Source organism: Melitaea cinxia, chromosome 11 (assembly GCF_905220565.1).
Source record: "Melitaea cinxia chromosome 11, ilMelCinx1.1, whole genome shotgun sequence".
NCBI lineage: Eukaryota > Metazoa > Arthropoda > Insecta > Lepidoptera > Nymphalidae > Melitaea > Melitaea cinxia.
The window spans coordinates 13,425,061-13,451,840 of record NC_059404.1 but is presented as its reverse complement, the minus strand read 5'-3'; the positions used below and the strand labels follow the sequence as shown (position 1 = coordinate 13,451,840).

General features: G+C 30.3%; 1 protein-coding gene across 2 annotated transcripts in view; it reads left to right on the top strand.

Moving 5' to 3' along the window:
• Positions 1–25,075, top strand: part of LOC123657859 (neuropeptide F-like) — a 51,788-nt gene extending 26,713 nt beyond the window's left edge. Inside the window, exons 3-5 of one of the 2 annotated variants that reach the window (XM_045593360.1) lie at positions 9,966–10,085; positions 19,316–19,364; positions 24,708–25,075. In XM_045593360.1, coding sequence (XP_045449316.1) covers positions 9,966–10,085; positions 19,316–19,364; positions 24,708–24,749 — 211 coding nt within the window. In that variant the 3' untranslated portion in view covers positions 24,750–25,075. The remainder of the gene's footprint in view (positions 1–9,965; positions 10,086–19,315; positions 19,365–24,707) is intronic. The other variant, XM_045593359.1, reaches the window with a different exon arrangement.
• Positions 25,076–26,780: the final 1,705 nt, after the last annotated feature.

Here is a 26,780-nt window from a genome sequence, read left to right as displayed (position 1 = left end):
ATGATATGTATATTAGGAAAACAAATTCAACATTTATACACTTATATATAATTCTAACAGACAAAATTACATTTAAATTTTAATATGTTTCAACATTTCTATTTTAATAACTTTTACGGTAAAACTGTCATCACCGTTTCCCTATAAAATTACTTCGGCGATACGATAATGGGATGCGGGCTAGCCAAAGAGAAATATTCGCCTTTACTTTGAGCTACGTTGTGATAGGGGCACAGACTTCAATATAATATAAAAGTACAGTTATATGATGATATTTTATCAACTATAAGCTGCTTCGGGCGGCATTGGTCGCATCAGTTATGGGTCAAAAAAATATACTTTTATTTATGAATATAAATTTCATATTGATTAAACTTCTTTCTTATAATTTAAGTAGCATATAGGGTACTACTTGTATATTGACGACTAAATTTACAAGTGTACTCCACTACACGACTGAAGTACAACTTACGAAACGTAGCTTTCTCTTTTTCTATCTTCACTAACTTATATCTCCCTCTTAACTTCTGTTCGTCTCGCCCGATCACACTTTTAACTTGTAACGCTCTCGTCACGCATTCACCAGTTAACTCCCCAAGTCAAGCATGCGTAAAGAAGTTTTACCCTTAAAAAGTTTTAAGTTTATATATATTTTTTTTCTATAGGTCGTGTTATAATACTTAAACAAATCATACGAGTATTGGTCAGTTCATAAAAACATTAATAAATAAATAAGCAATAAAATAAAAAGTATTTATAAACCTTTTTTTTTATGTCACTAGGTCGGCAAACAAGCGTACGGCTCACCTGATGGTAAGCGATTACCGTAGCTTATAGATACCTGCAAAACCAGAAGCATCGCAAGCGCGTTGCCGACCCAATCCCTAATCCCCCCAGGAGCTCTGGTCACCTTACTCACCAACAGGAACACAATACTGCTTGAAAACAGTATTATTTTGCTGTGATCTTCTGTAAGGTCGAGGTACTACCCCAGTCGGACTGCTCCATATTTTGAGCAGGAAATTTCTGCTGTGCCCTACCTCAGTTATTTGATTTGATAATGATAAATTAAATAATAGTCTGTACTTATACTAATTTTTTAATTTAATATCGGTAAAATATACCAAAATTGTAATAACAATAAAAACTGGTTAAAAATATACATGGATTAAAAATAAAAATAAAGGCTAAATTATTATTACTACTTTTGGTAATCATCTGTATATGGCTATTTTACAGACATTTTTTAATCATAAGTAATTTTTTTATGTTTGTACGGTACATTGCTACAATAATCACCGCTAACAAGGGTATTAGGCATCAACTTTCAATTGAGAGTTTTATATAATAGTATAGAAAATTGAAAAGGTTGAAATAACACAATATAGAATCTAAGTCTAAAATTTTATACGCATATTCTTTGATAACTTAATTCATTATAATTCGTTCCTTGATAAATAAAAATTAAATAATGTTTTGTTGTTTCGAAATCTTGTATAATGTTATAGTTGAGTATTCCCAGACCATTAGTAGTCACAGACACTTGTTTTTTTTTTTTTGACGTGATGTAGCACGCGGAGGCACCGTTTAACTGTTCCACTTTTATATTTAAGTCTCATATTTACGGCATTAAAAATAAGTTATAATTTCATACTTCTATGTATCTTTTGATGTACAAAATAAAATAAAAGCTACTAAATTTACACTAGTATATTTCGTAATATTAATATTAAACATAATACAGTGCTCTAAAAAGAAGCGTCGCTTAAATAATATTTTTTTATTGGGATTTCACTGCTGCCTTGGCTGCCTCATAGATATATTTACTTGAACAAAACTGACTCATGGAATGAAATCTTAATTAAAAACGTAGCATATTTTTAGCACATTATATAAGTTAAAAGAAACTCTACGATGTCGTGGGTATAGATAAATGCTATTTGCGTACAAAAGCTCTCAGTGTAGGCAGTGAAATAATTATGATTTGATGACTTATTGTAGTACTCCAACGTGATGTGAAATATACAGTAATTCCACTGACCAAAGCGTGACGAGAGGGCAGACAGGAGAAAATTACTGTTCGCGAATACACTGTCCACTGGGAAAATTGTAATAGAAATACAAGACGCGCGGTTATTTCAGCTGTCATCTATTTTTTTGCTTGATTTTGTAGAATTTTTTTTTCTTTTTACTTTCGAATTTATGTTTTTATGAAAGATTATGAAGATATGTGTATGATAGACTTTTTTATTTGTTTCATTTCTATGAATGAGACAATTGGTTTCGATTGACCTTTGAACAAGAATATTTTTATTTTTTTTTATTACAGACTTGTATTGAGTGATTATATTTAATTATCTTATTTAAAAGTTAACGCTCATATAATCATTTCATTTATAATTTATATTTAAAATTCGTTGCTTTAATCACGTTTTACAAGCATACAATATTATTCTATATTTAGTACGCTAATAATAAATATTTTCATTATTAATATTATTGATTTAATATTAATTTTAGTATCTGTTATGACAGCAAGGTTTTTTATATCTTGATAATGAATTTTCTTTCAACGAAATTGAATGTTTATACAACTTGGTACATTTTGGTATATTGAATAAAATGTATTCCGGGTTGAAAAATTTCCTGCACTCTACAGTTTAACTTTTACCCGCATCTCCCCACGCGACCTAAAAAACCTTTTGTCAATTTCAAACGACCATTCTGTAGTGACTTTGTAAGGTTAAAGTTTTAACTAAATCTAATTATTACTCTCTGCATTTATCTGCTAAAATAGGCAAATAACTTTTTAAAATTATTAATTTACCAGTATTTAGTAATAAGTAAAAGTATTTTTGACGAAAATGTAAGATAGTTCAATTTAGCTTCATTCAGTATATGAAAAATATGAAATATTTTAATTTTTGAATTAATAATAAACAAATAAAAAATACTTATAGTAAAAAAGTTACAAATGGTATGAAATAAGTTTTAATTTTAAGATCTCACACAAAGTTTTAAATTTTTTATAAGTTTTGACCTACATCAATAATAATCAAGATATATTCAACAAAGCGTCAAAGTTTATAAAAATACATCTAATCTATCTTCAAAAATGAAAATTAATCGTTATTTTGAGGAAAAGTTAGTGAATAAGAAAATAAATAACGAAATCCATTTATTCACAGAAATATACCTAAACATGGTGGTAAGAAGGTCGCTTAATTAGTTAGTATTATATAAAAGTATCACATAAATATACAAGGTAAATATGACCAATGCAATCAGTTGAAATTCGTCGATATTGATCCGATCCATTATTAGTCTTTTAGCATGATAATTTGTAGCTTAGAACATCCCGAAGACTTATTAAAACTCGAATGTTATAGATTCTAGAGTTAAGAAGAATGTTTATTATAGTCCCAGTAATAATACGGAAACCAGTTTTATTATGTATAAACGTGTACTGAAATAAATAAGCGCAAAATTCAAAAACCGCTGAACCGTTCATTTTTTTTTTAATTTAACCATAATTTTTCCGTTGTTGTTGATATTTAATACTTTTGTTTACTTTATTGGATTCCCTTTTCGAAACGGAGGGTCCCCTGGAATGTTATTAATTATGTTATTTTTCCATGCTCTAAGAATGGTTCATACGAATGGAAAAATTAAGAAAATAACGCTAAAAACGACCATTTTAAAACATCACGCGTTCGACGGTCCGTAGGACATGAAAATGTCTATCGGAACAAATAGTATACATACAATATATGTTTAATATTTACAAGTACAAAGCTTGTAATTATCACAGCTAGTTTCGACTTACTTGAACACGATAAAATTAAAGTTTTTCTTTTAAAACTTAAATTCGAATGGTTTGTAAATGGGACTCTCAAGTAAACTTTAACCATTGTGTTTCCGTTGTTGTTGATATTAGAAACATTTGTTTACCTCTTTATTGGATTCCATTTTCGAAACTGAGGGTATTCTGAAAATTTTAGCTGAAAATTTTATACAGAAATTCCATCGAGTATTCAATTTGAATTTTAAATTTGAATTAGGTATATTGATTCAATTAAACTGTTACAAGTTGACATTTACTTTCTAACAAATTAATGCTTTCACTATTTTGTTAACTCATACTTGAAATTTTACTAAATGAATCATTCAAATGGCATTTAAATTTATTATGTCAAACTTACTTTGACAATTTTTTTTTTATTTTTTATTTAAATTAAACAACCACGGGCTTAAAATGCCCCTGCCTTTTGTTAAACATGCATTATAATGCATACCACAGGAGATTTATTATTAAAACTACAAATCGGAATCAGTAGTCCAACGATGACGACTTTTTTTTTCAATTGCAGTTATCAGAACTATTTGATAACTATATATGAAGCATTTGATGATAGGAAGACAGATTTAAAGGGAAAGGACATTCCACTATATCTAAAGTGTTTTTATCTGATTTTAATGAAAATGTTATATTCTATCACTATCTATATAAAAATTAATTGTCGAAATATATGTAGGAGAATAATTTTCGAACGACTGCCCCAACTAAGCTGGAAATTTTTTTTTTGTGTGTTCGTTATTTGCAGAGCAAGTTTCGTATAAGACAAAAAAAAACCGACTTCAATTACATCGACGAGTAATACAACGTACATCGACGAAAAAATACTCAAGTAACTGCGCGTTATCAAAGATTACTCAAAAAGTAGTTATCAGATCTCAATGAAATTTATATGTGACTACATGACAAACATTAGCTTTCGATTAAATTAAAAATTATTAAAATCGGTACACCCAGTAAAAAGTTATTGCGGATTTTTAAGAAGTTCCCTCGATTTCTCTGGGATCCCATTATCAGATTCTGGTTTCCTTATCATGGTACTAAATTAAGGATATCTTCTTTCCAACAAAAAAAGAATTATCAAAATTGGTACACCCAGTAAAAAGTTATTGCGGATTTTCAAGAATTTCCATCAATTTCTCTGGGATCCCATCATCAGATCCTGGTTTCCTTATCATGGTACTAAACTTAGGATATCTTCTTTCCAACAAAAAAAGAAATATCAAAATCGGTACATCAAGTAGAAAGTTATGTAGTATGAGGTATAATACAACGTAGGTCGACGAAAAAAGCGTCAAGTAAAAACGCATTATTAGATATAGCTCGAAAAGTAGTTGTTAGATCTCAAATAAATTTGAATGGGACCAATTGGCATACACCATCTTTCGATTAAAAGAAAATTTGTCGAAATCGCTCCACCCAGTCAAAAGTTCTGATGTAACATACATAAAAAAAAAATACAGTCGAATTGAGAACCTCCTCCTTTTTTGGAAGTCGGTTAAAAATTAAAAAGGATAGGTACCTATATTTACAAAAACGCTAACATGAAGTTCGCCGGGTCAGTTAGTAGAAAATAAAAGGAAATAGTCAAAGTAAAACAGTTTCTACTGGTAACTACTATAAAAATAATAAATATTTTAATAGCTCTTGCATTACAATGTATACAACATTACTATAAAATATGAGTATTTGAAGTTATAAATTTCGAAAACAGATATCGTTTCATTGTAAAGCATTGCTGAAAATATTAGTATTTAAATAAATGGAAACATTAAAAGACGTACAAATAAAAAATCAATTATTTCTAACAGGCTGTTATAGAACCGAAGTAGAAAGTTTAGTATCTTTTATTTTACTTTAATTTTGCAGACATTTTAAGAAATATAAGTTTCGGAATTACGCTTTAGCCCATTGCTGGGCATCTTTCCCCATGTGGGAAAAGTATCGGAGCTTAATCCACCACGCTGCTCCAATGCGGGTTGGCGGATATATTCCCTACTATGAGTAATGACACACGGAGTGCTCTCCGAGGCACATTTTTGTCACGTGGATCGAACCCGCAACCGCCAGCGCAACAGCCACAAACCCGTTCTATGGCCGTTGCACCAATGCGGCGTCGGCAAGTTGTGGAATTATTTAATAATGCCTATACTGAAAACATAAAAAAAATACTATTTTTTTTTTATGTCACTAGGTCGGCAAACAAGCGTACGGCTCACCTGATGGTAAGCGATTACCGTAGCTTATAGACGCCTGCAACACCAGAAGCATCGCAATCGCGTTGCCGACCCAATCCCCAATCCCCCCAGGAGCTCTGGTCACCTTACTCACTAACAGGAACACAATACTGCTTGAAAACAGTATTATTTAGCTGTGGTCTTCTGTAAGGTCGAGGTACTTCCCCAGTCGGGCTGCTCCATATTTTGAGCAGGAAATTCCTGCTGTGCCCTACCTCAGTTGAAAACTACTAAACTGCTATTCGGAGGTACATTTCAATTTTGTAGTCTAATCACTTAACGCAGTAATGGGATGTATTATTACGAAAGGTTACGCCTGGTCGTGGTCTCAAGTTATAAGCGGTAAATGTTAAAAGATTTTATTACTGTAATGTTGTGAAATGTATGTCATGAAGATTTGAAATATGACGTTTTAAAACAAGATGATGTATAAACAGACTGAAAGCAAGCGAAGGCGTTAAATCGAACCTCATATGCTACTTCCCACTTCTAAGTCATGTACAAAAAGTAAGTCCAAAAGAGAAGTAATTATATGTAGTAATAAATAAACTAATATTAATTTGGGTCTGAAAAAAAAATGACGACTTATATGTATCATTACATAGTATAAAACAAAGTCGCTTCCAACAACAACAGACAGCGGTCTGTATGCTTAGATCTTTAAAACTAAGCAACGGATTTTGATGCAGTTTTCTTTAGTAAATAGAGTGATTCCAGAGGAAGGTTTATATGTATAATAAGTGCATAATATAGTAGAGGAACACTGATAGTATTTGCAACTGTGCGAAGCCGGGGCGAGACGCTAGTATATGTATAAGTTTTAGCGTGATATCTTAAAGCTTATATTATAACTTAAATCGGCTTATTTTAAAGATACAAGAAAGTAATTTGCGCTATAGTAAATCTAAGATTATATGAACAAAAAAAAAATCGTCGAGTTATAATAATTAGAACTATTTTATAAATTATGTATTCGAAAATATATTTCAATGTTTTAGCAATTAATGTTGTTATGTTAACTTGCTATCTCCTGAAGTTTAAACCATATTATAGCGGAGTTTTTCAAACTTTCAATGAATGCTTTAAAATCTGTTACATTACTTTGTATGAAGCTTTATTGGATGCGTGGAGAATTTTTAATTAAAGAAAAAAATAATAATTGACACAAGTATCATGATATCGGGAGCGCGAAATTGACTCTCTTAATTGGGTCTAACTTTATTCAATAATTATTTTCAGTTACTCAATTATCAAAATGTTATTTACAAAGTTTCTGGCCCTCTGAATGTTGAACTTCAAGTTGCCTTTTGGAAAATTATTTTACATATCTTTACGTAATCTAATTTCTAAATGTTATTAACGACAAAATTTTTGTTAAAAATAAAAACAAATGAAGAAATATTGTTTCGTTTATTACGACTTTGAAAACATTCCAATGACTATTTTTGGGAACTAAACGAAGTAAGTGCTGTGTGGCTACGGCACTAAAGAATTTAGCCACCCCCTCTCTTCCCGTGGGTGTCGTAAGAGGCGACTAAGGGATAACAAGGTTCCACAACCACCTTGGAACTTAAGAAGCCGACCGATGGCGGGATAACCATAAAAACTGCTGGCTTTGAAATACACAGGCCGAAGACGGGCAGCAGCGTCTTCGGTGCGACAAAGCCAGTACTGCGGTCACCAACCCGCCTGCCCAGCGTGGTGACTATGGGCAAAACACATGAGTTCACGTTATTTTTGGCGTAAACTTGTGGAGGCCTATGTCCAGCAGTGGACTGTATAGGCTGTAATGATGAAAAGAAGTAAAGGTTTGAAATATTTTATGAGTTTTTCGAAATTAAATTTATTTGATGATAAAAGAGGAATAAAATAAGATGTAAAAGGCTTTACCAGTAAATGTATTATGCAAAAAAAATGTAAAACTTTCATGATTTTCATTCTACAGTAACGAACATGATTAAAAGTATATCCAATATTAATAAATATCGTACTGATGTATTATTTTGAAATAAGTGTAAAAAATATGAAATATTTTTTTTACACATTAAAGTTTATGCAATATGTGCAGGAAGAAATAAATAACACCTAGTCGTAGCCGTCTTCCGGAAGAGACTTTTATATGAAAAACAGTTTTAATAACTGATTTATGCTTCGCCATAAGCTTACTAAGTTGATGTACAATTCGCATTTGAAAGTTAAACCTGGAATTACGTTAGTATTTTTGACACGTATTTATGACATATATATCATAGATGTAAAAACTCATCTCAGTATCTAGGCTGCAACATCAAATAAGGTTATACGTCGTTGTGATGACAGTAAAAGAAAGCGAAGTAAAAGCACTAGAAAGATGTGCACCGCGTAAATATGGTATGTAGGGGATCCTTTGAAGACATTGTTGACTATCTTACATAAAAATATAATTTAGAACTTAGTTCCAAAACACTTATTACTATTTATTTTAGTATATACTGATCTTAATAGTTATCAAAATCGCTGGTTATTAAGTAATCCAATCAAAAGGTCATGATAAAAAAAAAACCCAATTCTTATACTAATCTTTTTTTTTTTGTAGTATTTCAAAACTCATTATTCTGGGTTTATTTTATAAAGTAACTTTTTGAACCGTGTTAATTTTTTCATTGTCATTAATATTTTTTTACATTTAATTTTGGACTGTAATGTTTCTTTGCAAAGGATCAAATTTGCTTATCTCTAATAATAATTGAGAGTATTATTAAGACTTAAGTGTAAAATTAAATTAAAAAAAAATGTAATAGAATTAATTTTTGCAATTATACGATTTGGAATTTTGCAGTTTGGAAATTTTTCTTTAATAAGATTAAAAGTTATGTGTTCATTTAAAATGAATATTGATGTTATGCTTTACCATTCTTAGCTTCTTCAAGGAAATCGTGTACTATTTGTGATTTAAAAATCTCATTAAATATAGCGCGAGTTACTTGTGCCATTAATTATAGATCGGATGTAGCATAACCACTGGAAAATAATTTATGTTTTGTAGTGAAAAAATTGTATTAAGCGGAAATGAAAGCGTTGCAAAACTCGAATGCTTTCAGTACAAAGAATATTAAATTTATGGTTATTGACAGGTTTTTAAAAGAGTGACTGTGTAGTTTCTTAAGAATCTCTCTATATTCTGAATTTTCCGAATTCAGAATCAACATTTGTAATGTTCTTACATCTGTCACCTAAAGTTCACATTCATAATGAGTAAAATGTGTTAGTGAAGTATCACTCTAATAAGCAATATATCGATAGTGAGTTACGATAATAATATTATCGTAATTAATGTATGCATTCGACTTAACAGTGTTTTGATTAGATTATAACAACCTCGTATTAAACATTATTACAAAATGGTTAAAGAGGCCGTGACGAATCTATACTAATATTAAAATGCAGCAGTTTGTTTGTACGTAATATTGTTAATAGCTACTGATTCTAATATTTTTTTTTACTGTATAAAAAATCATTTATCTACAAAGTTTATGTATAGTTTATATAACATTAAAGATCGACCGATAGGAGCGGAGATTCGCATAAAATGTTGCAAAAATTTTTTATTGTTAATTTTTTTTTTTGTTACTCTCTTAAAGGAAAGCCGTTCTTTGGTTCTTATATATTTTAACCCGACAGTCTATACATACAAATTGATGATTCACGATTATTCTTCCAGTAACATTTCACTGCTGGGCATAGGCCCGTTACTCCATGTAGGGGAAATTATTACAATATGCAAATTTCTTATTTCAAAAAACAATGTTAATTAACGATGTGAAATCGTTATCGTATCTTGGTCGTCGTTAGTGTTGTGATCACATGTCATATCGATATCGATATATTGGCAGGATTGACCGCCGCGACGTTGCGGATGGGGACCGTGTCGACCCAGACCTATTAGACCGTGCCGTGCGGCTCCTCCAGCTGCAGAAACTAGACCGCATTTACTCCTACCACACCCGACCAAGGTACGATATCGATGTTTCCCGACCTTCCTCGTTCGTTCTCATCACTAATTCTATTTCTCAAAGACATTTGTAGTAGGATGGATGTTATATGACTCGTTTTTATTGTTATGGTTGTTTAAAATCTCATTAGCAGAAGATAAGTTGTTTTTCATAATAATATAGGTACAGGTTAAATATGTTTGTGTCTAGAGTATTAGGCTACTACGTATTAATAAGTAAAAAAAAAAGTTATTAATCGCTTTGCACACCTAAAAAACGTATTTATGCGTAAATTATTTATTAAAGTGTTAGGTATTTTCATTTCTCTGGCATCTGTTAACTAATATTAATAATGAGCTTAGTATTAAAATTCTAACGGCTGTATTAGCAACATAAGTTAGTTAAATTTGAGACGATGCTCGGTGTTATACATTAATTAATATAAATAATTAATTTATCAATAAATTTGATACCGAATGATGTTCTTATGTTTGAAATTATTATATTTATGCTTATATCAAATAAACTACAAAGATTCTTGAGATAACAATATAAGGAGATTAATTGGATGTCGGAATTTACATGACCGATGTATAATATTTTTTATTTGATATACATTCACGCACGGCTAGCCTTAGGTTGCCTATCTTAGTAAATGTCATTGTTTTAGGTAATAGCGTAGATACTAAAATACTTATGTAACAAATGTCTATATGGTTAACCTTAACACATTAATAAATATGACATCTAGTCTCGGGCGGAAATCTGGAGCGGAAATCAACAAAAATTAATTAATTTTTAACAAAAATTATAAAATCTAAAATATATTACAAAATACAAAGAAAAATTTAATTCATTAAATTGAAAGTATTGACAGTATCGTTTTTCTCATTTTATAAGTTTTATAAAAAGAAATAAAATAAACATAATATATATATATAATTAAATAAACATAATATATATATATAATTAAATAAAATAAACATAATATATATATATATAATTTTCCTTTTAAAGTTTCACTTTGTTATTTTATAATATTGTTGGTAGTTGAATTTTTTTTTTTCATGTTATTTTTGTACTATTTAGAATTAGTTGAATTTAGTACTTTTACTGCCGGTAGGTAACACAATGTTCTGTTTTTGATTTTTTTTTTGGTATATTAACTTATAAAAGTATTTTTATTATTGTTATTTTAATTTATTATATTTATATATATATATATATATATATATATAAATTTATATACATTTATATTTTATTATTATATTACTTTTTATAATGAATGTTATTGATGACTGTATTAGTAATCTTAATGATAGCGTATCATCCCTTAGTGCATCCACTACAACAGAAGATAGCTTCCATAGTATGTCTTTGTCTCTTGATTCACTTTTAGATTCTACCTTTTCTACTTCTTCCAAAAATTTTAACCTGGTTCACATAAACGCGCAAAGTATACCCTCTCACTATCACGATCTTTTAGCAAGCTTTAATGTCAAGAATATACATGCTATACTAATTTCTGAAACATTTCTGAAACCAAATTTGCCTTCTACCTCGTATGCTTTGCCAGGCTTTCACTTAATTCGAAACGATAGAACTGGAAAGGGTGGCGGAGGGGTTGCGATCTATTTGCGCAGTCACATTTCATTTTCCATTCTTGATAAATCTCCATCACAGTACTCTGAATCTGCTGAACATATTTTTATTGAAATTCTTTTTGGTAATCTCAAAGTCTTACTTGGTGTTTATTATAGTCCTTCTATGCATATTAGCTACTTTGATACATTTGAGAGCTTGTTGGAAAGGTATACTTTATGTGTAGATCACACAATTATTATGGGTGACTTTAACACTTGTATATTAAGAAATGATCACCGTGCACATCGATTAAAAAATATTATTAACAGTGCGAACCTTTGTCTTCTCCCTACCAACGCAACACATTTTTTTCCGAACTGTGTGCCGTCGCAATTGGACTTGATGATTGTTTCGGCTCCGGAACGAGTGCACTTACATGGTCAATTTCCTGCCGAGGGTTTTTCGTATCATGACTTAGTATACTTATCTTATAAAATTCGTGCACCCAAACCAAAGCCAACTGTTGTGATGCGAAGAAGTTTTAAGAACTTTAATACTGAGACTTTTCAGCGTGACTTGAGCGGCATTGACTGGACTAGTGTTTTAAGCGCTCCAGCCGTAAGTGATAAACTTAATATTTTTAATTCTCTTCTAACTCAATTATTTGATATTCATGCTCCTTTACGTCCAGTCAAACTTAAACATCTCCCTGCACCATGGTTAACCGAAGATATTAAGGCACTTATGGTTAAACGCAACACATCCAAGTCGAAATTTAAGCTTAACCCTACTGAAGATAATCTCACTAGATACAAAAAGCTACGGAATCGATGCAATAAAATCTGTAGAGATGCACAACGCAATTTTATAAATAATTCCATAAACAACAAAAGTACTTCTGATGTTTGGAAGTTTCTGAACACATTAGGGATTGGGAGGCAACGTGATAATATTTGTAAATCAACTGATCTTGACACACTCAACAACTATTTCACCACTGTTGATGTTTTGACTCCTAGTGTTAGGGACAATACTATTGCTGAAATTTCTCTTCGGTCAAAAATAAATAATACTCCATTCCGTTTTCATTCTGTCGATATAGAGGATGTCTACAAGCATGTCCAGGCTATTAAATCGGATGCCATTGGTTGTGATGGAGTAAGCCGACGAATGATCACTTTATCTATAAACACAGTTCTTCCTATCATTTGCAATATTTTCAATCATTCTCTTTCATCTAATACTTTTCCTGAGTTATGGCGTCTTGCTCATGTCATTCCTATTCCTAAGCTTTCCAACCCCTCCTCACACACTCATTATAGACCGATTTCCGTGCTACCATTCTTGTCCAAAGTTCTTGAAAGAATCGTTCATAAGCAACTAACGCACTACTTACATGACAATAATATCCTCAGTCCTTTCCAGTCTGGTTTCCGCCCTGGGCACAGCACTGTTTCGGCTCTTGCTAAAATATGTGACGACATGAGGCTTGGGATTGATAAGCAGCAGGTCACAATTATAGTTCTATTAGACTTTTCGAACGCATTTAACACTGTTGACCATGATATTCTCCTCGCAATTTTCGAAAACTTAAATTTCTCACCAGATGTTGTTAATTGGTTCCGTTCCTATCTTTATGATCGCGCACAAAGAATTCGAACCATTGACAAGCTCTCTTCATGCAGCCGTCTCAGAGCTGGAGTACCTCAGGGTGGTGTTCTTTCCCCTCTTCTGTTCTCCATATTTATTAATTCTTTAACTTATATTCTTGCTCTTCCTTTTCATTTATATGCTGATGACTTGCAGATCTATCTGACAACTCCTGTTGACGATCTGGCCACAGCAATTGGTCGTGTTAACCAGGAACTTGCAGTTATATGTTCTTGGTGTAAATCGTATGGACTGTCGATAAATCCTAATAAGTCGCAAATTTCCATAATAGGTAATTCTATACAGATATCCAAAGTAGATGTTTCCTATCTTCCTCCTGTCTGTTTTGGTGGCTCGAAAATAGAATTTCATGGTAGTATCAAAAATCTAGGCCTTATTCTAGACAGCACACTTTCTTGGAGACCTCAAGTTGCTGAGATCAGTCGCAAAATATATGCTGCAATCGGCACATTGAGAAAGTGGAAAAATTTCTTGCCTATCAAAACTAAGATATCACTTGCCCACACACTTCTTTTCCCTATTCTTGATTACGCTGATGTCTGCTATTCTGACCTGTCTGAAACTCTCCTTAATAAACTTGAACGCCTTCAAAACATGATCATCAGATTCATATTTGGTTTAAGAAAGTACGATCATATCTCAGATTATCGAGCACAGCTTAACTGGCTTAAAATAAGAGAACGCCGCAACTTACATCTTCTATCTTTTCTCTACTCTATCCTTTTCCATCCCACTACTCCCCCATACCTAAAAAAATGTTTTACTTTTCTTGGCTCGGACGTGCCCAGTACGTTAGGCCTTCGTTCTCAGGGTGACAACAGACTTAAACATCCTATATCTCACAGTCAATGTTACAGCAAATCTTTTTGTGTTAAGGCCGTAAAACTGTGGAATGCCCTCCCGCGAGACATTCGCCAAGCAGAGTCGATTGATATTTTTAAACGACGTGTTAAAAAACATTTTCTATCTACATATCGTTAATAACATTTATTTATATGATATTTATATATTATTATTTGTAAATAATTATTGTTACTGTATATTTTATGTATCTAATTAGTTTTTTATGCATATTACTATGTAGATATATGTATGCCTCAATGTAATTATGTATGTGTATATTATATGTATGTATGTATGTATGTATGTATGTGTGTATATATGTGTTTCATACATTATATACTAAAATATTTACTTATTTATAGGTTTCTTTTTTCTTTTTTAATAATTATGTAAGTTTATCATATCGTAGTTTTTATCTATTTATAATTGATCTCTACTCCTTAATTTGTGCACACCTTAACCGCTGCTACTGTATCGTGTCCTGTACCCAAAGGTTATCTGGAAGAAATCGCTATTTAGCGATAAGATCGCCTTTGTACATCTTCTATTGTATCTTTCTTTACATGTGTCTGTATTTCGGTGTACATTAAGAATAAATAAATAAATAAATAAATAAATATATATATATATATATATATATATATATATATATATATATATATATACAAATATATTTCTCATATATATATATATGAGAAATATATTTGTTCATTTCTTGATAACTATTCCGCTTGCCAGTATTTTTAGTAGTTATGTAACAAGTACCTATTACAGATAGTAATATTTATTTTTCACATATTTTTTTATCGCTCACAGCCGAATATTATATAAAGGCTGAACTTATGAGTAAACTCTATGGAGAGACAGAAAGCTAAATAAAAGAAATGGTTATCGAGACCTTATCTTTATCTTATACTATTAAACGAGCAATTCTTGTATATATATATATATAGAATCTGGATCTCGGAAACGGCTCCAACGATTTTCATAAAATTTAGTATATATGGGGTTTCGGGGGAGATAAATCTATCTAGCTAGGATTCATTTTCAGAAAATGTTGTTTTATCCCTGTTTTTAGGGAGTGAAAAAAATACCGTTAGAATACGAAGGTAAATTTCGCATTTGTCAATTTAGTTACAATAGCTCGGTGGGAAATCGGCCGGTCGGGATCAACCGAGAAGATCATGGTTCAAATCCCTATGTCCCTGATCAATTATTTTTTTCTTTTTCTTTTTCTAATTGAACTCGATATTTTTTTATTTAAATGGGTTGTTTTTATTTTTTATTATTATGTAGGTAAAATCGAAAAATATTATTCATATTTTATCATTATTATTTCTTAATTATTTTTTATTTTTGATTTTTTATATTTATTTATATTTTTTATTATTGTCGGTAAAAATTTTTTTATTCACATTTTATAAATATGTAATTCGTATTTAAATATGATTTTCAAAACAAACACGATTTGTTGGAGCGCCTATCAGTTTTAAGAAGCAATTACTCTCAATTTTGTAATTGTATATTTTATATCAATTTTTAATTTATCGATATTTTTTATTTTTATTTTGCATTAATTCATTATTAATAATTGTGTTTGCAGGCAAACGAAAAAAAATAGACTTCAATTACATCGACAAGTAATACAATGTAGGTACACGAAAAAATAGTCAAGAAATACGCATTATCAAAGATTACTCCAAAAGTTGTAATCAGATCTCAAAGAAATATGACCACATGATAAACATCGGCTTTCGATTAAGTTAAAAATCATCAAAATCAGTACACTCAGTAGTATGTTAAGTATTATGTAGTTAATGTAATGTTATGCAGATTTTCGAGAGTTTCCCTCGATTTCTCTAGGATCCCATTATTAGATCCTGATTTCCTTATCATGCTACCACATCAGCGATATCTCCTTTCCACCAAAAAAAGAATTATCAAAATCTTTTCATAAACGACGAAGTTATCCCCGAACATACATTAAATATATATATACTAGCGACCCGCTCCTGCTTCGCACGGGTATAAAATATAATTATAGCCTATGTCATTCACTGAAAAATGATTAAAATCGATCCAGTAGTTTTGATTTATTCATTACTGCCCGTGGCCCGCAAGCGTTAACTTTAGAGTAAAAGCCGGCCGGAACTGCCGCAAACGCTACGTACCGCAATTTTTAAATCTATAATATCTTCAAAAATATTCATTTAAATTATATGCTGTAAAGGGCCATATAGATCTAATTAAATCAACAATCACATCACATTAGAAACCTCAAAAATGAGAGTATTTCTCCACTATTTAATGGATGTTATTATACATATAAACCTCCCTCTTCAATCACTCTATCTATTAAAAAAAAAACCGCATCAAAATCCGTTGCGTAGTTTTAAAGATTTAAGCGTACATAGGGACATAGGGACAGAGAAAGCGACTTTGTTTTATACTATGTAGTGATAGTGATATATATATATCGCACCTTCGGTGCAACAAAGTCAAAACAGCTCATTTCTTAATTTTACAGGAGAAGACTTCTAATTTCTTTTTCGCTGTTACTTCCTCATTTCTGGATTACTATTTATAGTAGGTTTGAAATCGTTATAAAATTAATAGTTTACTTTCTTTGCTATAGTTTAAAAATCTTATATTAAATTATCAAAAACTTCAAAAAAAGACATAACAAAATAATTGTGTTTGCTCGCAAACGAAAAAAACCGACTTCAACTACATCGACGAGTAAATACAACGTAGATCGACGAAAAAATAGTCAAGTAACTACGCGTTATCAAAGATTACTCAAAAAGTAGTTATCAGATCTCGATAAAATTTATATGTGACTACATGATAAACATCAACTTTCGATTAAATTAAAAATTATTAAAATCGGTACTCCCAATAAAAAGTTATTGCGGATTTTCGAGAGTTTCCCTCGAATTCTCTGGGATCCCATCATCAGATCCTGGTTTCCGTATCATGGTACCAAACTAGGGATATCCGTTTTTCAACAAAAAAAGAATTATCAAAATCGGTACATCCAGTAGAAAGTTATGTGGTATAATACAACGTAGGTCGACGAAAAAAGTGTCAAGTAAAAACGCATTATTAGATATAACTCGAAAAGTAATTGTTAGTTCTCAAATAAATTTAAATGGAACCAAATGACACACACCAACTTTCGATTAAAAAATAATTGTCGAAATCGGTCTACCCGGTGAAGAGTTCTGATGTAGCATACATAAAAAAAAAAATACAGTCGAATTGAGAACTTCCTCCTTTTTTAGAAGTCGGTTAAAAGTGTCCTGAATTGTGACTTTGTTGGACCGAAGGTGCGATATATATACATATTGAGTTTCCTTCAGCCAAATTGAGTAACCTCCTCCTCTTTTGAAGTCGGTTAAAAAAGACTTCATCCAAACCGGCAACGAATCATTTTAACTCTCTCTTCTACTACTAATCCTTCACGATATACTAAAAATACCGAGCAGAGCTCGGTCACCCAGGTACTAATAATAATATACGAACTGGGGACGAACTTTTTTCCATGTACTAAATGAAAATATTTTATATATATTTTAGTATATTAGACAAAAAAAATCACGAAAATGCTGGTTGAATTCCTGGCCGGGCTATATTTAATTCCAAAATTATTAAAAAAAAAATTTTTAAACGCACGTATTTAAAGAATAATTTGAATCTCTACCAACAAAAAGAAAGAAAATGCAAACGTTGGGTTGTCTATTATTTTCCTAACATACGACTACTACTGGCAGGAATAAACAGGTATATTAATATAACTATATGTTGTTATAGATAGTTTCCCGAACATGAGGATTTTCACTAAGGTAGGGCACAGCAGGAATTTCCTGCTCAAAATATGGAGCAGCCCGACTGGGGTAGTACCTCGACCTTACAGAAGATCACAGCTAAATAATATTGTTTTCAAGCAGTATTGTGTTCCTGTTGGTGAGTAAGGTGACCAGAGCTCCTGGGGGGATTGGAGATTGGGTCGGCAACGCGCTTGCGATGCTTCTGGTGTTGCTGGTGTCTATAAGCTACGGTAATCGCTTACCATCAGGTGAGCCGTACGCTTGTTTGCCGACATAGTGACATAAAAAAAAACATGATTAATAAAAAAAATCTTACATCAAAATGAGCACTTTTTAATAGTGATTACGATGACATAGGGTTGCGTGCTAAAACTCTGGTTTGAATGTCGGTTGCCGAATACAATATAACCTGGCCAGAAATTTTCTAGCCAACTTTTTCGTGATTTATTTTTAACACACTGAAGATGATAATTATTTGATTTGTGTCCATTAAGCAGATGTGTGAAGTTCACTTTCAGTTCATATTTATTTATTCACTGTCACAATTTTAACAGTGTGCTTATAACACTTGTAATGTATAAAAACTAAAAAACAAAAACCGAATATGAATATCTCCAAAAATACATACATATATGTCTACGACGGTATAAAAAGTACGAAATATGAATTATTAAAAAATAATGAGCAAAGTACAAATATTGAAAACGATTTAATATAAATAAAAGCCGTTTATATAACTGACATCAACATATAATAAAAGTCGCTCTACTTCTTTTACTTTAACTTGTTCGATGCTCCAGGTTAATTAGGTAGGTCTCAACTACGCCTACACGAAATGTAAAAGGTACTTTATAATGAATAAAAACTTAACGTGTAACAAAGGTTATATAGGTATATTTTTAAACGACCTTAAAATGATCTTTAATATATAATGAATGTATCAATTTTTATTTGTAAGAGTACATCTAAAAAAAATTCTTCATTTATTTCTTACTTATTTTTGTTAATGATTTGAATAATTAAGTAATCCGGAAATTCACAACATTATGATAAATCACAATAATACGAGCACATTTTATAATATTTTGGTGTCTCAGGTGACTTTATTTTCTTTTAGAATTAAATATTTCAGAATATGGATTTATTTTTATCGAAGTAAAGATAATAACTAACATTGGCAAATTACAATGAAGGCGAGATATCAAAAAGTTACGTTAAATAATTCATGATACCATTTTTATGTGAATTGGTTATAATATAGAAATATTTAATATTATACAATAAAATGTAAGTTATTTTATTATAAAAATATTTTGTTCACAGGTTTGGTAAGCGCTCTGATGCCTTCTCGAACTGGGCTAAGGACCTGGAAGTAAGTATAGATGATTATTTTACTTAGGTAACCCTACAACTACTTTTGTATTTTTATAAATAAAAAAAAAACTCTTTACCGTAATATAAAAAAAGGTTTGTCCAACATAAATTATATCAGATATATTACTTCAGATATAATTATAAACTAGTCTTAATAAAAACTATTTTGTACACTTCTATCTGTTCCTAGTCAGAAAAATGATTTAATCATAATTCGGTTCGGATTTGAAGTATGAAACTATTGAACAAATAGAGACCACTCACAACTTTGCAATTTGCGATAGATGTACATAATTTGGCAATGTTAAAAGCATTACGTTGACACGAATTTGCAAAGATAATATTGTTTAAAAGTTTCTCCTAGGATGTGAAGGTTTGTTTACTAAATGATTTAATATAGGAATAAGTACTAAGAAGTTTAAAGATTAACAGTCCTCATTTTAATCCTGGGCGTTATTAAAATGAACTGTTTCCGTTGACTGGATCTTCTTGAACAAGTTATATAGAAATTTTGTAGAAAAGAAACAGAGAATAAAATCTATATTTTACTTAAATTACTTATTACCGATGAAACGAAAATTTCGGTATTATTTATATTTACATAACAAATATATTACTTACAAATATATTACTACTTTTATATAGTATTTATAAAATTTAATTAGGTACACAAATCGTGTCTGCGGGGAATGGCGGCAAAAAAAAATCAACCTTTAATTACGATAATCTTTTTTACGTTAATATTATGATCGGACTTTATTTTTAAACTGTTAACTTTTTTTATTCTTTTTATAAATATACCACGCCCAGAATTAATCTTTTATAGAGTCAATATATACATTATTTATTACAATCCGATTAAAATTCGTTCGTTTAATCTGCTAATTGATTCTGTGGGTGAAGAGCTTTGATCTAAAAATAAAAGTGTAAATAACTACAATAAAAATAACCGTTATCTCGTTTTATCCTTTAATAATCATATAAATTAACTTATTATTTTGTAAAGAATAAAAAATAGAAAAACAATTTATTAATAATTGTAATCAGTATATGCAGTTCGATTATTTGAATGTAATAGATTTGTGATATGAACGAAAATAAAGTATCATTTCTAAATCTTATTAAAAAGGTGTTAATAAACTGAACGGAAGCAATTGGAACCACGGACTTAAAACTATTACAAACTAAAACATTTTAGTTAGTTGTTGTAACTAACAGTAACATGTTTATATTTAGTTTATAACAATTATTTTAACTCGGAAAATGGATTTCGATATTGAGAGAGTATTTAAAGTTTAAAAATCTTTTAAAATTGTGAATTGTTTTTTATTTCGAATTAATTGTGATGATCCAAATTTGAATTTTTATAGAATGGAGTTAAAGATAGATTTCTTAGATAGATTGTTATAACTTGAAATATATGGTATAAATAATAATCTCGTGTCACGATGTTTGTGTTGCACTCCTCCAAAATGCCTCAAACGATTTTTATAATTATTTTTTTGTTTATTCGATAGATACGAGAAATCGACACCAGCAATTTATACTAAGCTAACTCATAAAAGTGAACTTTACAATTGAGGCTTATAAAAGGGAAAAACGTGGATACCTTTTATATTAATTAAGAAACTTATTTGAAATTTGGTATCTTTAATAGTTAATTTATTCATTGCAATTTCACAATTTTTATTATTACAAAAAAAAAACACATTTATTCAAGTTGCATTAAGAAAACCAACTTATCGAAAATTTGAGTTGGCGTAGTATAAATTGTTGGTGTCGAAATGGTCGTAAAGTATATTTCATACTAATAGATGATTTACTAATCATAATCTTATTACTAGCCGAGTTCAAAAAAGGAAGAGGTTCTCATTTCGACAGAAGTATTTACTGGGTTTGTTGATTTTGATTAATCATTAATCTTTTTTCAGCAGAAGCTGGTGCTTGTTATTATTATTATTTTTTGATTTATTTGGAAAACAGACAGTGTACAGAGACTTAGTTTAAAGCTTACACAAAAAAGAAAATAAAAATACACCATTTAAACTTAATAAATAAATAAATTTTATGCGGTTTCATTCAAATTTAATCGATATCTGTCGAGTACTTTTTGAATTATCTTTAATAATGCATAGTTAGTTGACTATTTTTGCGTCAATGTTTCTGTTGTATTACTTGTCGATGTAATTGAAGTCAGTTTTTTTTTCGTTTGCAAGTACACAATTATTAATTACTAAAGCAGAAAATTTTCTGAAGTAGAAAACGTTTGTCGGATCCACTTGTACTTGTATGATATAATAATGTCAAAAAAATTAAGTAATTTCCTAAGTAAGGCGTGTAAAAATTTAATTTAGTTTCACGACACGAAGAAAATTAAGAATAATATTTCGGATCAAAGTAAAATTAATTTTCTAAAGTACACATCGTCGTAAAGTTGACGATGCGTTACAAAATATTTCTTTTTAGGGAAAATAATGTTATCCCGGAATGATATTATTTTTACCTACTAAATATATTGTTTTTATCTAACACGACCGTTCTAAAATGAGCTATTATGAATATTTGTGTATATTAGAGACGGGTACATCGGGGAATATCTTGCTGAAAATAAAGAAAACATTTCTATGATTTATATCATCATGCAACGCAGAAGATTACGCTAATAGCTCCTGGGGGGGATTGGGGATTGGGTCGGCAACGCGCTTGCGTTGCTTCAGGTGTTGCAGGTGTCTATAAGTTACGGTAATCGCTTACCATCAGGTGAGCCGTACGCTTGTTTGCCGACCTAGTGACATAAAATAATAATAATAATAATAGCGAGATATTAAGTAAATTTAACCGAGTCATCTATTTATGAAGTAATATATAAATATTGATTACGTTTAAATTGCAAATATGTCATTCGCAAAGGCATTTATCAAATTAATATCAAACCTTTATATGAATACCGTATGATGTCATTACTTGCATTTCAAAAGGATTTTAAAATAGCTTACGACCACAATATGAGCTCGCATTGAATATAACCGATATTGCATCCGCCAGTCGTTTATGCGAACAAGGATTTACTTCAAATATTTATTGTAATACAGTCACGTTTTCTTTGTTATTGAGGTAATAATTTTATAGATACGTCAGATGCGATAAGCTTTGTTATTGATATTGTAGGAGAATATAATTTTTCATACTATCATATTGTCGCATTACGTGGGTGCCATGAAGTTTCTTGAGTTAGACTTTGACATTGATCGTCTTTAGCTACTTTAGACGTTATACTTTTAATGTTATGGTATTTGTTATTGATGAATTTTATTTAACTGGATTTTGTTTTTTATACTAAGTCTGTGGTAAGCAAGCGTATGCTCTGCCTGATGGTAAGCGAATACCGTAGCCTATGGATGCCTGCTTCACTAGAAGCAGTACACACGCGTTACCGACCCTAACCCCTTACCCTACCTCGGAGCAGCAGGTTATTTACTCACCACAAGAACACAACACCAGTTGAAAGTAGAACTATTCAGCTGTGATTTTATGTAAGGTTGAGGTCCTTCCCCAGTCACCAGATTTCGAATAAGATCTTTCCCACTGTGCACTACCTCATCTCAATTTAATATGTAACGCTGTGGTTTGGTTTCGTGACGAAAATACTCATAATATAACAGTGACGGCCGCAGATTCGGTTAACTTTGAAGCGATTGTATTTGTAAAAATATTTGTTCTAATAGGAGATGAAATCTTTGTCCAGCAATGGGTCGTTTACAGCAATTAATAATTATATTATGATATAATTTGTTAAGAGTTTGTATATGAGTAGTTCTAATAATTATAATGCTATGCTTTTATTGAAACACAATGATTTTTTCAAAGATAAAAAGTATATTTCAAGTATATTATGTATACGTATGTGTGCATGTGTATATGTATGTATATATATGTGGTGTATATGTACGGATATGAGTATAATATATTCACGTTGTATGTTACATAACATTTTTGCGCCCCATCCCACATTCCGTATTTAGTCCTCTGCCCAAAGGTTGCCTGGAAAAGATCGTTGTATTAGCGATAATGCCGCCTGTTGCAACTGATGCAAATTCTATTTTTATAAATCATTTGTAATACTGTTAAAAACCTTGTATTGGTGTGCGGAAGTGTGAATAAATAAATAAATATATCTTAAAAAGGAAATGTTTTAACCTGAATAGGAAATAAAAACTCACTTGTAAATGCTGTTACTTCTTTCGCATAAAAGAAAAAAAAAACATCTAATGCCTAGAAGTTATAAACATGGATAAAATAAAATTTATTTAAGACTTTGTTTAAATGAAAAATTAAATTTAAAGTTCAATACAAATGAAATTTTTAAATTTTACATAATTCAATTAATTCTGTGATAATCATTTTAGCATTTATTCTGTCTAATCAAGTCTTTATCTTAATAAGATAAACTTGATTAGTTTGTCGATACGAACTCAAACGATAATTTCGTAAATGAATTTTCTTTACTTTAGTTTAAATCATTTTTTAGGTATTAAACTTCTTCAATGATTTTGAAGAAGATTCAATGATTTTGAGAATGATAAATTTCAATTTTTAAAAGAGTACTGAAGTCCTTAACAAAAAAAAATGACATTTGTTTTACGTAAAATATCGCTTATTCTATAAATGAATAATTACTACTGATCTAATTTTAAAAAGTCAAAACACTACATTGACGAAGACTTGTTGCAATAACCACAGACAATTGATCGATTGGCTCGATCCCAGCACATGACAGACATTTGTATCTACCCTATAGTAAGCAAAAAATAGTTGCCCCGCGGTTTACCCATTTTAATTTAAGGAAAAAATAGCCTTTCTTTGTATAATGAACTATCCAACAGAAGAAAAAAAATTAAATTCGAACAATCCTGAACATTCCGTCCTCATATTTAAACGTTCCTGAGATTAGCATATGCAAACTGCACTGCGCGTCATAGTGTGAACTGCAGGACAAAAAATAAATAAACAGACAAACATACATACTTTTCAGCTTTATTATATTAGTATACATTTTCTTAGGTGTTCCATTCACCTTTTATTGATTCCATGTAAATATTTTATTCACCAAAGCAGATACCTCTATACATCTAATCTTCGAATAACCTTACATCAGGATTTGATTAAATTGCATTAAGATATTCCTTTTCATATCTTTAGATAACTAATAAATCTAAATCTTGTTTTTTTTTTATTCCTGTCATAATAAGAACAACGTTTGTATAATCGACGTTATAAAAAACCTTATAAAAAAAAAACTAAAATACAGATTAAATAAATTTAAAAAAAATATACTTTCCAGAAGCCGGACATACCAGCGTGGCTGGCCTACGCCAGGAGATGAGGGGCGCAACGTCAAGGAGTTCACTAAATTAACAATGTAATCATATGCAGCACTAAATGGTTTACAATAGCTACTTTTTCGTTATTTTATCACGCTTTAGTCCACTAGTTATTTTTTGGAATAAAACTTTACCAATTTGTGTTCAATATTCATTTCAAAGAAATTTAACTTCAGTATTTCTTATATATAAGTATTATCCCTTGGAATAGGTATATAAAATCATATTGTATATCGATAGATATAATTAGTTAATGACATTAATTGTACCATTTCAATTAATCATTATAATGTTATAAATACATGCAATTGATAAAACGTAATATTAATATGTTGTTTTATTTAATTTTTTTATCTTAACGTTTTTAGAACAATCATTCAAAACATACTTAATTGATATAAACTAAAGTAGTTAGGTATACAGATACAAAATAATTATAAATCCAATCCAGACTCCGAAAAACATTTGTAAGCCCCACTCAAATATGTCATAATCGGACATTGAATCCTAGGCAAAATAGCATTAAGCAATCCCAGCTTAAACACATTCGCTATGTCAAGGAAAAATTAATCTGATTATTATACCAAATCCATTGCGTTAGTTTTAGTCCAAAATTTATTTAATAACACATAAAAACTGTAGTTGAGTTTTTCACACTCTACCTTTTAAACTAGCTTCAAACTTATGAAAATAGATTAGGTAATGACTCCTTGTACTAATACATATTTCTAACCTTTTCGTAATACAGTTTAGAAATTTTCATTTGTATTATTACGTACAATATTCTAAGTAAAAATTGTGATCAATAAAAAGAAAATAGTTTATGTTGCCACTGATTGAATAAAGGTAAAAGTGAAAGAACGGAAATTTCCGTTTCTTGTCTTTATAGGGTTTGCGATTGTGTTGAACATTTGTTTTTAATGTTTAGGTATGAAACAAAATCAAATAAAAGAAAGTCATTTTGTGGTATCCTTTATCCATTCTAATTAATCTGTGTCAGTACATCAATGTATTATTAAATAGGTGACTATCTTACCAGTAAGCACAGAAATTAATTAAAACGTTAAAACTATATCATTATAGTAATGCATCAATTTTTTTTACATTTTAAATTGACAAGAATCCACCGCTCAAGCACCTAGTTTCATACAACCGTACATTTATATGGATTTATAATTTATCACACTTAAAATTATCAATTAATGCTAGTCACTTACGTATATGTCTATGTGAAAAAATACAAGCCATAAATGTTATCGAAATGACATTATATATTTATTTTCTCAAGTACAGATTGTGTGAGATGTTAACTTTCAAAGTTTAAAATAAGTTCTTTAGAAACATTATTATTTTAAATACAAATGCGATATGAGGTCAATAAACTATAAATAAATATTAGGGTGATAATTATATAAAAATACGATGAAAGACAGAATTTGATGGAATCCGAAGACTACAGTAAACACTATAAAGACTCGATTAAGAATTTCTAAGAGGTTAAGGTAGATAGTATATACTAGGAACAGATGAAAACTCTAATCTAACAAATACAACATAAACATCTACGAATAGCTACAGTTATACCGACGCCTATGGAGCAAAAACGCGTGAAAATCGTGAGATCTTACGAATCTTCGTCATCTACCTACACGACGAATTTTAAGTTTGTGCGAGTATTCGTATATATTAGAGAATACCCTGCCTTGGTTCGGCGGAGGTCCGGCGTCGGATTAAGAGTCTACATTACATACAATAGATACAGAAGAATAGATTAGACGGATGGAAATTCTGGGGCATCGCATAATTATGCTAAAATCTACGTTATACTCTAGAGGGTAAATACGAATATTATCTAAGAAGACATAGAGCTAAAAAATTCTAATATTAATCGGGCTTGGCAACTAGGAAGGTATGTACAAAACGTACCTTAGATTCGAGATTAGTCTATACTAAAAATTAAATATCTTTACAACCATTGAACTTATGCAGTCGAAGATTCTTATTAGTAAAATACTGTAGATAATGTTTAAAAT